General features: G+C 59.7%; 1 protein-coding gene and 1 long non-coding RNA gene across 5 annotated transcripts in view; one reads left to right on the top strand and one right to left on the bottom strand.

Annotated features, from left to right (window-relative positions):
• Positions 1-12286, bottom strand: part of SORCS2 (sortilin related VPS10 domain containing receptor 2) — a 459215-nt gene that overhangs the window by 57305 nt on the left and 389624 nt on the right. The window contains exons 6-8 of the mRNA XM_025437086.3: positions 9079-9143; positions 5498-5616; positions 1626-1715 (exon numbers count right to left, since the gene is read on the bottom strand). Of these exons, the coding sequence (XP_025292871.3) occupies positions 1626-1715; positions 5498-5616; positions 9079-9143 (274 nt within the window). The remainder of the gene's footprint in view (positions 1-1625; positions 1716-5497; positions 5617-9078; positions 9144-12286) is intronic.
• On the top strand, positions 1048-12170 carry LOC112653171 (uncharacterized). Of its 4 annotated transcripts, none has more exons than XR_007409623.1 (8): positions 1048-1338; positions 1991-2239; positions 3672-3897; positions 5438-5804; positions 7207-7319; positions 7961-8125; positions 9652-10846; positions 11862-12170. It is a non-coding gene; the product is annotated as an uncharacterized LOC112653171 (long non-coding RNA). The 4 variants fall into 4 exon arrangements; XR_007409622.1 differs by having other exon boundaries at positions 9652-11028; XR_007409621.1 differs by having other exon boundaries at positions 1052-1338; positions 9652-9775; positions 9961-12170.

The raw sequence follows: 12286 nt of genomic DNA, 5'->3' as shown, positions 1-12286 counted from the left end.
GGGGAGCAAGGAAGGCCTGGGCGTCCACCTCACTCCTCCTGGCCCGCTGTCCCCCTCCCCTGCTCCGGGACATCGGGTGCTTCTGAAGCTGCAGCCCCCGGGGAGTAGAAAGGAAAGGCCCCAGAGGCTGAAAGGCTCCTCACCCTCAGGGACGTGAATGCCACTTGCCCTATGTGAAACCATTAGCTTTTCATTTCCTGGCTTATCCAAGCCTGGAGTGAATCTCTGCAACTTGCTCATTTCCTTTCTTTTCCTTCCCATTTTATCCCCTTTCTCTTCTTTTTTTAAGAAGAAGTTTTAAAGTTTTCTTTTAAAAAAATACCCTTAAGTACTCTCCTGTGCCTGGCTCTGGAGAGGTGTCCCGGTGGCCAGCACAGCCTAGCACAGGTGCAGGTGTGGAGGACTTTACAACAGGGCACTGCACCCCCCTGCACCCGGGCTTGCAGGGCCCAGAGCAACGATCTCCTCTCCCCACTCCCAGCCACTGCTTTACAACCAGGCTCCCTCCCACCCCAGGGCCTTTGCACAAGCCCATCCCTCCACCTGCACAGCTTTCCCACAACCTCAAGACTTTAGGACTTCAGAGAAAATGTCCCCCCAGGGACAGCCCCCCTCAGGGACGACTCCCCTACCCCATCACCCTCGGTCTCTGCCTCTCCTTCCCTCATGGGGTAACGCACAACCTGAGATCATTTCATATATTTGTCTACTTGGTTTTCTGTTCATTCCCTCTCTGAAAGCCCCACACGGGCAGGAGCTGGGGTATCTGGTCCACAGCCATAGCATCAGGCCCTAGCATGCTTCCTAGCTTATATTCGATGCTCAGTAAACGTATGTAGGAGGAGGGGCTGGTCCCATCCGTGCCTGGGCTCTGTGAAGGGGCCACATCCAAGGTTCTCCGGAGGGAGAGGGGGCATGAGGCTGCCCTCAGACCAGCTTTGGGCCCATACTAGCTGTGTGACCTCAGACAGGTTACTGAGCCTCTCTGAATGTCCATCACCTCCCTTGTGACACGGAAACAACATCGGCAGGGAGGGCACTGTGAGGCTTGGTCCTGAGGCAGGGCTGGGGGCAGGGTCTGCGCAGCCCCCACGCCCCCCTTCTTTGCCTGCCCAGGAAAGGGAAGGAAGTAGCATTAATGCAGCACCTACTATGCATCTGTGGCCGTACTAGGCAGTTGGAACGTAGGGGTGAATGAAACAGAAACGGCCCCACACCTGCCAACTCCAAATGAAAGCAGGAGAGGGACTCGGGGTTTGCTAGCACCCTGTGTGTCAGGAAAGCAGAGGACGGGGTGCAGAGGGAAACCAAGGCCTGGACCGGCTGGGAGAGACCCGAGTAAGGGCCATTTCTCTGAGACGTCACAGGTGCCCGGGTTTGGGGAAGGGGCAGGCCAGGCGGAGGGAAGAGCATGGCCGAGGCCCTCTGATGGGATGGAGCTGGGCGCACTGAGGATGGGGCAGACCGTGGGAGAGGACGGTGGTTGCAGGAAGCACAGCCATCCCTGCTCTTGTCCATCCTGACCTGGGGACCACTGAGTGCCTGTCAGGAGCCCTGCGACCCATGGGTCCGCGTGGGTCGGGACCTGGCTACAGAGCCAGGTGGGATGGCGAAGTCACTCTTACCTTTGGCAGTGCGTACTTCGGCAGCTTCATCAGAACAAATTCACTGCGGCGATAAGAGATGTAATATTTGGTCTGGTTTGTTGAGGTGGCCTAGCAGGAGGGGGAAGAAACACATTTTTAAGAAGCTAGTTTCCAGTCAAGCCGCATGGTCATGAATGAAACGCTATACATTGTGTTTCGGCTGCTGAGAGTGCCCTTTCACTCTGCTTGTACCTGCTCTGCCTGAAATGGACAGACTCCTACTCACCCTTCAAAACCCCACACCAGACGCCCCTCCTCTGGGAAGCCTTCTGCGTCTCTCTGGTAGAACTAACCTTACCCCGTGCTCTCTCACCACCTGTTCCCCTACTACATCCATGTTCCAGTACAAGGCAGAGGAAGTTTCTCCCCCAGGGAGAGTCCTTGGTTGAGCCACTGAGGGGAGGAAGCTCGAGCCACAAAAGATGACCATCAAACCATGAGGTGGGACGAAACAGGAGGCAACACGTGCTGAGACTGCCCACGTGGCGGCACCGTCCGGAGCACCGCTCAGCTCGTCCGGTCTCCTGACAACAGCTCCACAAACCGCCATCACTTCCATTTTAAAGATGAGAATACCGAGGCCCCGGAGATGAGTACGTCGTCTCCCGCGGGCGGTCACAGAAGAGCCAGGAAAAGAGAGGCTCTCTCTTGGAGGGGCGCGGGCAAGAGGGTGGGGCGAGAGGGCGAGGGGGCGGCCAATGGGACAGGAGAGGGCAGTGGCGTGGGGTGGGGGGTGATGGGCGACCTCTATGTCTCACCACGTGTGAGCCTGCGTTCCGCGCGCCTGTGGACACGGCACCCCACATGTGTGCACTCGCTATGTGCAAGCACGTGGAGGTGAATTCTATGCAGGAGTGCGTGAGCATGAGTCCTGTGGTGTGTACACGCGTGTGCGCACGGCAATGCAGCATAGGCCATCACGCATCCCCGCCTGGGCTCAGACTCCAGCTCCACCCCCATGAGCCAGCTGGCCTGGGCACCGGCTTCTGAGCCTCAGTCTCCCCGCCCCATGAAATGGGAGGAGCAGAAGCCAAGAGATGGGGCCGCTGTGGGGATTCGCACCCGGAAGCTGGTAGGGCAGCACGTGGCCCCTCCACATCCACCCACCACAGCAGGCCCGCCGTGCGCAAAGCATCGTGATGATGAGGCTGACCAGCTTTCTCCAGACAACTCCGCCCCAAGGGCAGGGGCTGTGAGGTCTCTGCTGGTCTGGCCCCTGCGGCTCCCTGAGCTGGCAGTGTCGGGGTGGGGGACGCACGGGGGTCCTGGGGGCTCAGAGAGGGCGCCCCGGGGTGGGAGAGGTCAGGCCGACTTCCTGGAGGAGGTGGCATCCTGCTTCCTCAGAAGGAAGCGCCACGCAGCCCAGAGAGAGAGACCCGCTGCGCAGGTCGGGGAGGACGCCGGCGAGAAGCGGGTGCCCCTCCTCACAGCCCCGTCTGCCAGCCGCTGAGCTCCCGGACATGGCTGCTCTGGGGCGCCCTGGGCGGATGCCCAGCCTGCAAACGTGACACCCTGCGTCCCCCACAGGCCACGGCACGAGGGGCCCGTGGTTCAGGCCCGAGGCAGGGGGCCAGCAGGGGCGCCGCCTTCCCCGAGATGCGAATGTGGCGTTTGCACTGGAAGCGGATGGCCAGAGCACAGCAACATCCTCGCGGGGCGGGGCGGGGGCGGTGGGGGTGGGGGTGCGGGTGCGGGTGCGGGTGGGGTCTGCCCGCGCGGCCCCCACCCCCTCGGAACCGCCACGCTGGCGCCTGGGCCGGGCTGCGGCTGAGCCTCCGACCCGGAGGAGCAGGTGGAGACGGCTGAGCCGCTGCACGTCCTCCCGGGAGGGCAGGTCCTCGCCAGACCAGCAGGCCTGTCGCGCCATCCATCCAGGTCCCCAGGCGGCCAGGGCTTGTCATGCCCATGTCACGGGTCGGCACATAGAGGCTCAGTCGGTGGTGCCATTAGGCTCGGAGCCCTGCTTGGGTCTCCTCTGTCCCCTGAGGCCCAGACCCTTCTTTCTGGTCCCACACCGGCCCACAGCGCAGCTCCAGGGAAGGGACCGGCACCGTGAACCACTTGGCACCCTGTGGGGGTCCCAGGAAGGACTCTGGGCTCATCGCACACGGTGTTGGTGGCGAGGAGTGGCGGGAGAGGCCGGTGCACTGGGCGGGGATCCTCCGAAGACCAGGAAGGAGGGCAGGTGGAGGCAGGACTACTTCCCAGCGATTACAGTGGGCTGGCTCCCTGCAGGGAACCCCCCACCAAGGTAAGAGTCTGCAGGGGAGCAGCCCCCAGGGAATCTCCCAGTTGGGGGTTAGGAACAGCTATTCTGGGCAGTTGAGAAACACGGGGACCATGGCCCCTCAGGACAGGATCCGATGGAGACCCACGGCCCCTGGCCGCAGGAGCAGGTGCATCCCTAGTCCCAAGGTCAGAGCAGCCCACTGTGATGGTGAGGACGGAGCTGAGAGCGCCACAGTCCCATCTGAGCACAGACAGAGCAAACCCCGGATGACCAGGTGCCCCGTCCTCGCGGCCATGAGCAAGGGCCGTGTCCTACCCCACCTCGCCCATGGCCCCGGTGAGCCTGGCTCCTTCCACATCGGATGGACCAGATGCCCAATCAGCCAGCCCCGTGTCCTTGCACGCTCCCCCCATCTCTTCCCGCTCCCCCAACAACCAGGCCTGTGACCCAGCTGCCCCCCAGCTCCAGGGGTGCACATCCTCCTCTGGGTACAGACGCAGAGCCCACCCGCTGACTGCGGAGTCTGGTGTCGACAGTAAAGGATGACATGGCGTGGCCCGGCTGTGACCCAGGAAGACGCAGGGCTGGCTGAGCTCTGAGGAGGCAGCCAGTGGGCCTGACGTAGAATGGAATCAGGGAAGGCTTCCTGAAGCAGGTGGTGTGTGACTAAGTCTTGGAAGGAGAACGGGAGTTCAGCAGGTGGAGAAAGAGACGTGGGACTGGAGTGTGTGATCACGCAGAGGAGATGGGAAGCCGAGGGATGTCACAGAGGCCGAGGAGAACAGGGGCAAGATCCTCCTGCCTGGCCTGCTCTAATGGGGGGCTGTGATGCCCCCGCCTCCTGCCAGTTTTGCAGGAGGGCCTGGCACATTTCGCGGGTGGACAGGGCAGCTGGGGTAATGAAACATCCCTGAGACCAGGCAAAGAAGAGGCCGCGAGTTGTGGGGAGCCTTCCGTAGGCATTTTTGGACTTGTCTCACGGAGTCCCAGAGGGCAGGACAGGAGCCACCAGATAGGAGTAGAGGAAACACTCTGTCTCGGTGCCAGAATGGACTCTAAAAATTTGAGCCATCCAGGAGCGGGATAGGCTGTTTTGCAAGGAGTGAGCTCCTCATCAGTGGAAGTAATCAAGAAAGTGGTATGACCAGCTGTTAACTGGAGTTTCTGAATGGTCAGAGCACATGGTCAGAGCACATGTCTTTTAAGGGTGGTCCCAACTGTGACCTGAGTACCTGTGTGTAGAGGCAGCCGGGTCCTGGCCGCCAGGCTGTGCCCAGCTGGTGCCTGGCCACCAAGGGCAATGACCAAAGAAAGCCCCTATCAGTTCCAAAGTCAGTGAAGCCAAGGCGAGCAAAGTGGGTTTGGGCTTGGGGGCCCCGAGCTGTGGGAGGTCCCCAAGGGGCAGAAGGGAGGAGGAGCAGGTGGTTTTGGGGGGGCCTCTGTGGGTTCTCTGCAGCCACTACCACTGTGGTGGGTGGGTGGGGGGGTATGAATGAAGTAGCCCCTGGAAGTAAAAGAGCCGTTTTATTGGCTCCTGTCTCCGTGCTTCCACCTTCCCCAGCGCGGTGTGTACCCCGCGTCGCCGACTGCCCATTGCCAAGAGGCCCAGAAGCGTCCTTACCTTGAAGAAGATGTAATCGTCCTGCACCGTCAGAGAACCGTGGTCGATGGGGCCCGGGAACGGAGCTGTCAGCGTCTTCTCCGAGCAGTTGTGGATCTGGCAGGTGACATAGCGGAACCCTGCAGGGGACAGGAAAGTGCCACCCGCTCGGACCCGGGCCGCAGGAAGAGCCAGACTCAGCCTCGGACGCCGCGACACGCTGGCCCGCTCCCGGCCCCGCTGGACACTGCTGCAGCGGGCTTGTCTGCGGGTCTGAGTCCCAACGGGGGCCTGCACCTGCCGCCCAGCGGTGGCGGCTATGAGCCAGGTGCGCTGCTGAATCCTCAGGACGGTCCCACTATGGTCCCATCCCCTGGATGGTGAAACCAAGACTGAGGGGAGGGCAGGTAATGCGTCTAGGGCGGGTCTCGCCAAGAAAGTTTGCGGGAACACAGCCGTGCCTGCCCCCGGGGGCGTGGACGGCCCAGCTCTCCTACTAGACCCGCAGAGTCCGCCGCGGCAGAGACCCCAGGGCCACCACGCTGCAAGTATTCAGCAGTGGCTCTTGACGGGGACTGTGCGCGGACCCTGGGCCAAAGTCACGCAGGTGAGGTCGGGACGTGGGTGGGACATCCCACACCAGCCAAGGGGCCGGCGCCCACAGAACGTACAGCACGGGGCCACGGTGGGCACCCACAGCGTCCCTCATGGCAGGGGACCCCTCCTGCCCCTGGAGTCTCCCCTACCTAAACAGGGGTGGGCCGGGGTGGGAGCCAAGAGCCCTTTCTTCCCCCAACTTTAGGCAAAGGCTTTGCCTAAATATTCAGTCAGGCACAATCGAAAGCACACCTTGCAGCCGGCGGCTGTTTTTATTTACCACAGTTTGGGGGAAAGTTTCCAGGGAAGTTGTGCACGGCGGGGGCGGGGGTGGCGAGCCTACACGTCGTAAGGCAGCTCTGCCTCCCAGCTTGTGGGGCAGCAGCAGGGTTTAACCATGGGCACCTACGTCAGCCCACAAGGGCACTCCCAGTCACCGGGGACTTCTGGGCATGTCCTGCCACCAGCCTGGGTGGCTGGAGGGTGTGGGGAGTGCCCAGCGTGCGAGAAGACCCACGCCCTAACACGGCGGCAGGTCAACCCCCACCTGGGGTGCTCTGCCCCAAAGCCCTATGACGCGCACCTCCAAGGGTGGTGAGGTGCCCCTGCCCACCTGCCCCGGGACCCCGTCCTCCTCCCCGCTGAGCGGCCGGCGCACCGGGAAAGACTCGCCCAGGCCCCGTGCAGAGTCAACAGTCTGCTCGCGCCTGTTCACGGGCTCACCCACCACCCACCCACCACCCACTCACTCATTCACACACTCACTCATTCATTTACTCACTCATTCATTCACTCATTTACCCACTAACTCAATCACCTACTAACTCATTCATTCATTCACTCACCCACTCATTCACTCACTCACTCATTCACTAATTCATTCATTTACTCACTAACTCATTCACTTATTCACTCACTCAATCATTCACTCACTTGTTCACTCACTCGCTCATTCATCTACTTGCTCACTCCCTCAGTCATTCACTTGCTTGCTCACTCGCTCGCTCGCTCAGTCACTCACAGTGGCCCTGCACCTGCTCAGGGCAGCTGGCATTTGGTCCTGTGCTGACTCAATAGGCAGCTGTCTTGGGGACACAGAGGTGAATCAATCAGACCCCATCCTCTCCCCACAGAGCTCCAGGCACAGGGTGGTGTGCGGAGCTGTGATGGCAGCCCAGGCACCAGGAAGGCAGCTGGCAGGGAAGGTGATCCAAGGAAACAAGAAACCCAAGATGGAGAAATGGGGGTGAGTGTCCCAGAAAGGGGAAGAGAGCTGCCAAGGTGACCTTGGGGAGTGCCTGCATAGTTCAGGCAGGCTGCGGTAGGTGGGGTGAGGGGGTCACAACTGGGGGAGAACCAGAGGGTCCAGATGTCGTGCCAGAGCTTGGCTGGACTGGATTCTAATGGGGCTCCCAGGCTGGGGTGGGGCTGCCAGGTGTTGGGAAGCAGGGGAACACATGTGGTCTTCAGTGGAGGGGACACCACTCAGGGGGCATGTCAGTTCTGGAGGGTCTTCATGTGCTCTGCTGCTATTGGGCTGAGGGCTCCTCCTCCCCCCAGGGAGGGCAGGTCATGGGGAATCATCGCTCCATGAAAATGGGTCTCCTTGTCCAGGATGCCAGCCTGTCCTTCCTCCTCACTGAAGATGGGCATACCCCGACACAACCTCCCCCGTTGTTGCTGCCTTGAGCTCTGTGGAGGTGTCAGTCCCTGTATCACCCTCAGCGAGGCCTCAGGGATGCTTTTGGATTTGTGGGTGGAGCATAGCAGGAGCTGGGGTCTATACTGGCCTATGACCCTGTGAGTGCGAGCAAGCCCAGAACCCCTCTGAACTTTGTTCTGGTGAAACAGAAGTGACCATAACACCTGCCCCCCACCTCCCCACAGGACAGCAGATCCTGGAAAGAGCTGAGGGCTTAGAAAAGGTTAAGAGGCCCATCAGCAGCTTCCACCCTCCACCACCAAGCGCTTGCCCATGACTTCCCCGCACTGAGCAGCACATGTGCGTTGACCCATTTCACAGATGAGGACATCGAGGAGCAGGGAGGAGAGGTGACATTCCCAGGGTCACACAGCTGGCACTTGGCAGGCTGGGAGCCGATGCCAGTGCTTCTGGTCTCAGCTGGGACTCTCCGTGGCTGGGCTCTGACACTGCCTTCCACATAGTACGTCCTATCCAAGGAGCTCTACTGCTTGTCACTTGTCAACTCCCACCGTTTGTTAAATGTGAACCTACAGAGGTCTCCACTCTAAGAGAAGCCCAGCAGGAGGAGGCTCAATGGTCCCAGCCCCTGTAGGGGAATGTGGTCAGAGCAGTGACAGCACCAGGGCGGCACCAGTTCTGCTGTTCCCGTTCCTGGCTGCATGCGGGTCCCATGGATTGTACTACAGGGTTGGCATCTGTACTGTCCCCAACCAGGCAAAGGGCGGGACTATGTCTTGTTCACCTGTGTCCCCAGCAGGTTAGCACTGGGCCTGATCCACAGGGAACTCAACAAGTATGTGTTGAATAACAGTCATCTGGGCTCTGATGTTCTAGAACACCCATGGTTCTCGAATATGCCATAGTCCTAGGGCCGGTCAGTGCTCCTCCCTCAGGAGCACAGAGGATCTTTCTTAGAGCATGGAAGGCCCCTGGGTGCATTCTGGCACGAAGCCAGCTGTGCTAGGGTGGCCAGGCCCCCGCCCATTGAAGGGGCAGCCGTCAGAGGCCCCCACCTGGCCTCAGCACTCAGCAACACCAGAGGTGGGGGGCATAGTGCACAGGAAACACTCAATGCTCAGGGGCCAGAACAAATCACCCTCTTAATGGACTTTTCCATGGAGCAGAGCTCCTGGACTTCAATTTATCCCCAGCTGGAAAACAAGCACATTTAAAGTTACGCCACATCATCACATAGCGGCCCTGCTCAGCCAAGAAACTGCCCTAGGGTGCACCAGGCCAGGCCCTGAGCTGGGGTAAAGACACAGGGGGACACCTGGTGCACGCAACCCTCCCGGCTTACCTCCTCTGACATCCTGGGCTTCCATGTGGACCAAATCAGGGTCAGCATCCACCCCAGATACAGACCTGGAAGAGAGTGCGTGGGGGTTGGTGCTGGGAACCGAGTCCCCAGGCCCCTGTCCCAGAGCCCGCATCAGGCCCTGAGCCCTGGGTAGCCACTCCAGCTCCGTGGGTCTGAGGGCTCAGTCCTCCCCACCTGCTCCTGGGGAGGTATCCAGAACTTCTTTTTATAAGACTCTTTATTTTTTTAAAAGGTTTATTTATTTATTCATGAGAGACAGAGAGATAGACAGAGACACAGGCAGAGGGAGAAGCAGGCTCCATGCAGGGAGCCCGATGTGGGATTCAGTCCCAGGACCCCGGGGATCATGCCCTGGGCCAAAGGCAGATACTCAACCGCTGAGCCACCCAGGCGTCCCTATGAAACTCTTTATAGAAGACTCTGCTTTACTGAAGACCTTCACATTCCTGGCATCTTTATTGTTGCTATTGTTTTGGGGATGATCAAAATACCCGGACAAGGTTAGGCCAGATTTGGGAATATCACCCTAATCTTTTTTTTTTTTTTTTTAAGATTTTATTTATTCATGAGAGATATACAGAGGCAGAGACACAGCCAGAGGGAGAAGCAGGTTCCATGCAGGAAGCCTGATGTGGGACTCGATCCCGGGACCCTGGGACCATGCCCTGAGCCAAAGGTAGACACTCAACCACTGAGCCACCCTAATCTTGTATATTAGAAAACCAAGGCTCAGAGGAGCAAAATGACCCCTTACCCCTGCCTAGGGGTGTGCAGCTGGAAGTGCAGAGCAGGGATTCACACCAGGCTCCCTCTCTTTCACCCTCGCTGCTCCCTGCCGTGACACCCTGCCACCCACCACAGCGCCGGCCCCTGCCTTGCTCTTGTGATCCTGGGGCTCAGGCAGCGCCCAGAAGGCCACAGTGCCTGTGGCTGCCCGTGGGATCTTCCATGAGACCAGAGAAGAGCAGACGAAGGTGCATCGTAGGGTCACAGCTTTGGGGGTGGGCAGCGTCCTCCAGGGGAGGCAGGGATGGGGCCAGCCACGCACCCACCCAGTGAGGGCCTGGTGCCCAGGAGGTCAAGTGCACACTCTCCAGCTGAGAGGAACCTTAGAGGTGACGTGGTCCAGGGCTCGCCAGGTTGTACCATTGTGTATGCTACTGGACGGTCATTGACCTCCCATGAAAACCTTCTGCCTGCTTCAGCCCTCACCTAAGCGAGAACGGAGCTGGTGGCCTGGGTCTGGCGAGCTCACTGCATCTGTTAGAACAGACATTCGAGCCAACACGAGTATTAAAAATCCAGCCACCAAAATGACCTCTCTCCTGGACACTGGCCTTTGCCGAAGAGCAAAGTGAGAGTCGGCACACGGAGTCAGTTCCCGTGGTCACTCAGCCCAGAGGCTGCCTTCCCTGGGTCCCCTCCGGGCCACCGAGCTTCCCTTAGTACAGAGAGCGAGTGCCCTAAGCAGAGGGTCTCTGGCGGTCCCTCCCCCAGCGCGGGAAGGCCCCTGGGAACTGCCTCCTTTCTGCTCCCCACCTGCTAGCCTGTGGGGGAGGGAAGCGAGGGGGGCTGGCGCCGGGGCCCCTGTCTGTTCCTCATCCTCCAGGGGCCTCCGTCCTCCAAAAGTGGGTCTGAGTGCCACGTGCCCCGCAGAGGCCCTGCACGAGCAGGTGGGCGGCCCTGCAGTCCGCAAACCGCAGCTCCCGCACCAGCCGCTCTGGCCCCAAGTAGAGTCTATCTCCAGGTGAGGCTTGCCCCGGGCTTTGGGAACAGAGCATTTGTGCTCCAGGATCGACGTGAGGCCCGCGGCCTGACATCTTCCGCTCCATTCTGCATAAGGCCGCCCCAGTCCCTTTACCAGGGGCCCTGCCGACGGGTCCTCAGCTGCCCAATGGGATTTTAGTGGGACCACCGGCCACCTGCAGAGTACTTAGTGACACCCGCTCACCCTCTCGCTCCCTCCTTCACTCCCTCCCTCATTCATTTCCTCCTTAATTCATTAATTCATTCACTCACTCCCTCACTCGCTCATTTCCTCCCTCATTCATTCATTCACTGACTCCCTCCCTCCTTTACTCCCTCCCTCATTCGTTAATTCTCTCCCTCACTCATTCATTAATTCATTGACTCCATCCCCCTCTCATTCATTCATTCATTAATTCCCTCACTCACTCATTCACTCCCTCATCCATTCATTTACTCACTCACCGGCTCACCCACTCACTCCTGCACAGACTCACTCACTCAGTCTGCACCTGCCCCTTCCACTCAGTGAGCAGCGCCCCCAGTCCCTCTCACTCTTTGGCTCTCCCATTAAGCACCCCACAACTGAGCCCCAGCAGCCCACACCAGGCCCTGGACCAGGCAGGGGCCCAGTGGGTTGGGGTCCCTTCCCAGGCCCCCTTGGTCATGGGTTTTGAGGACCATGCAAGGCTGAATGCCCAGCACCGCAGATACAGCCCAGTTCCCTGCAGAAAAGGACAAGTGTTGACCTCTGTGCCCTCCTGTGTGTTGGGGTCCCCAAAGATGGCATTTGGGGAAGGGCCTTGACCCACTGCTTAGAAGCAGCAGACATTTGAGATGACCCCTGGGCAGGCAGATCTCTGAAGAGTGCAGTGTTTTGGGGACACAGGGAGTCAGCTTTCATGCCTGCTGGATGCCACTTAAGCACTAACGCAAAGGGCCCTGATACACCCTCAGAGACTCTGCACTAGGCCTGTGGTGCGATGACTGTCTCCTGTTCCCTCCCTCCACTGCAGAGGTCCTGCCATTTGTCCCACAGCTGGGCAGGTACTGAGCTAATGGAAGAGGAAGGCTGAGGCTTTGCGAGTCAGCTTGGGCCAGAGCGGTGAAGGAGACACAGACGTGGCTGGAGAAATGCAGGCGACCAGACTGCCCAGCACAGAGGCGAATGGCATGGCCCCAGCCACAGGCAGAGGCAGCCCACCCCCCTGGGCTGCTGCTTACAGACAGCACAACCTAGGACACGTGCCCAGCCTCCCTGAGCCTCAGATTCCCCCTCTGTAACATGAGGGGGAGATGACCAGGGTCTGTGGTTCTGACTTGATAAAGATGATATATTCAGACCCCTCGTCTGGTACCTGGTGGATGGTCAGTGTCCACAGTGTGGCAGCTCCCAGGGGTCTGTTATGGTTTGGTTGCAGGGCTGCTGAGAGACCACAGG

The sequence above is a fragment of the Canis lupus genome, chromosome 3, assembly GCF_003254725.2.
Source record: "Canis lupus dingo isolate Sandy chromosome 3, ASM325472v2, whole genome shotgun sequence".
In the NCBI taxonomy this organism is placed as follows: domain Eukaryota; kingdom Metazoa; phylum Chordata; class Mammalia; order Carnivora; family Canidae; genus Canis; species Canis lupus.
The sequence above is the reverse complement of the archived record's forward strand: the minus strand, read 5'-3'. Positions and strand labels throughout refer to the sequence as shown.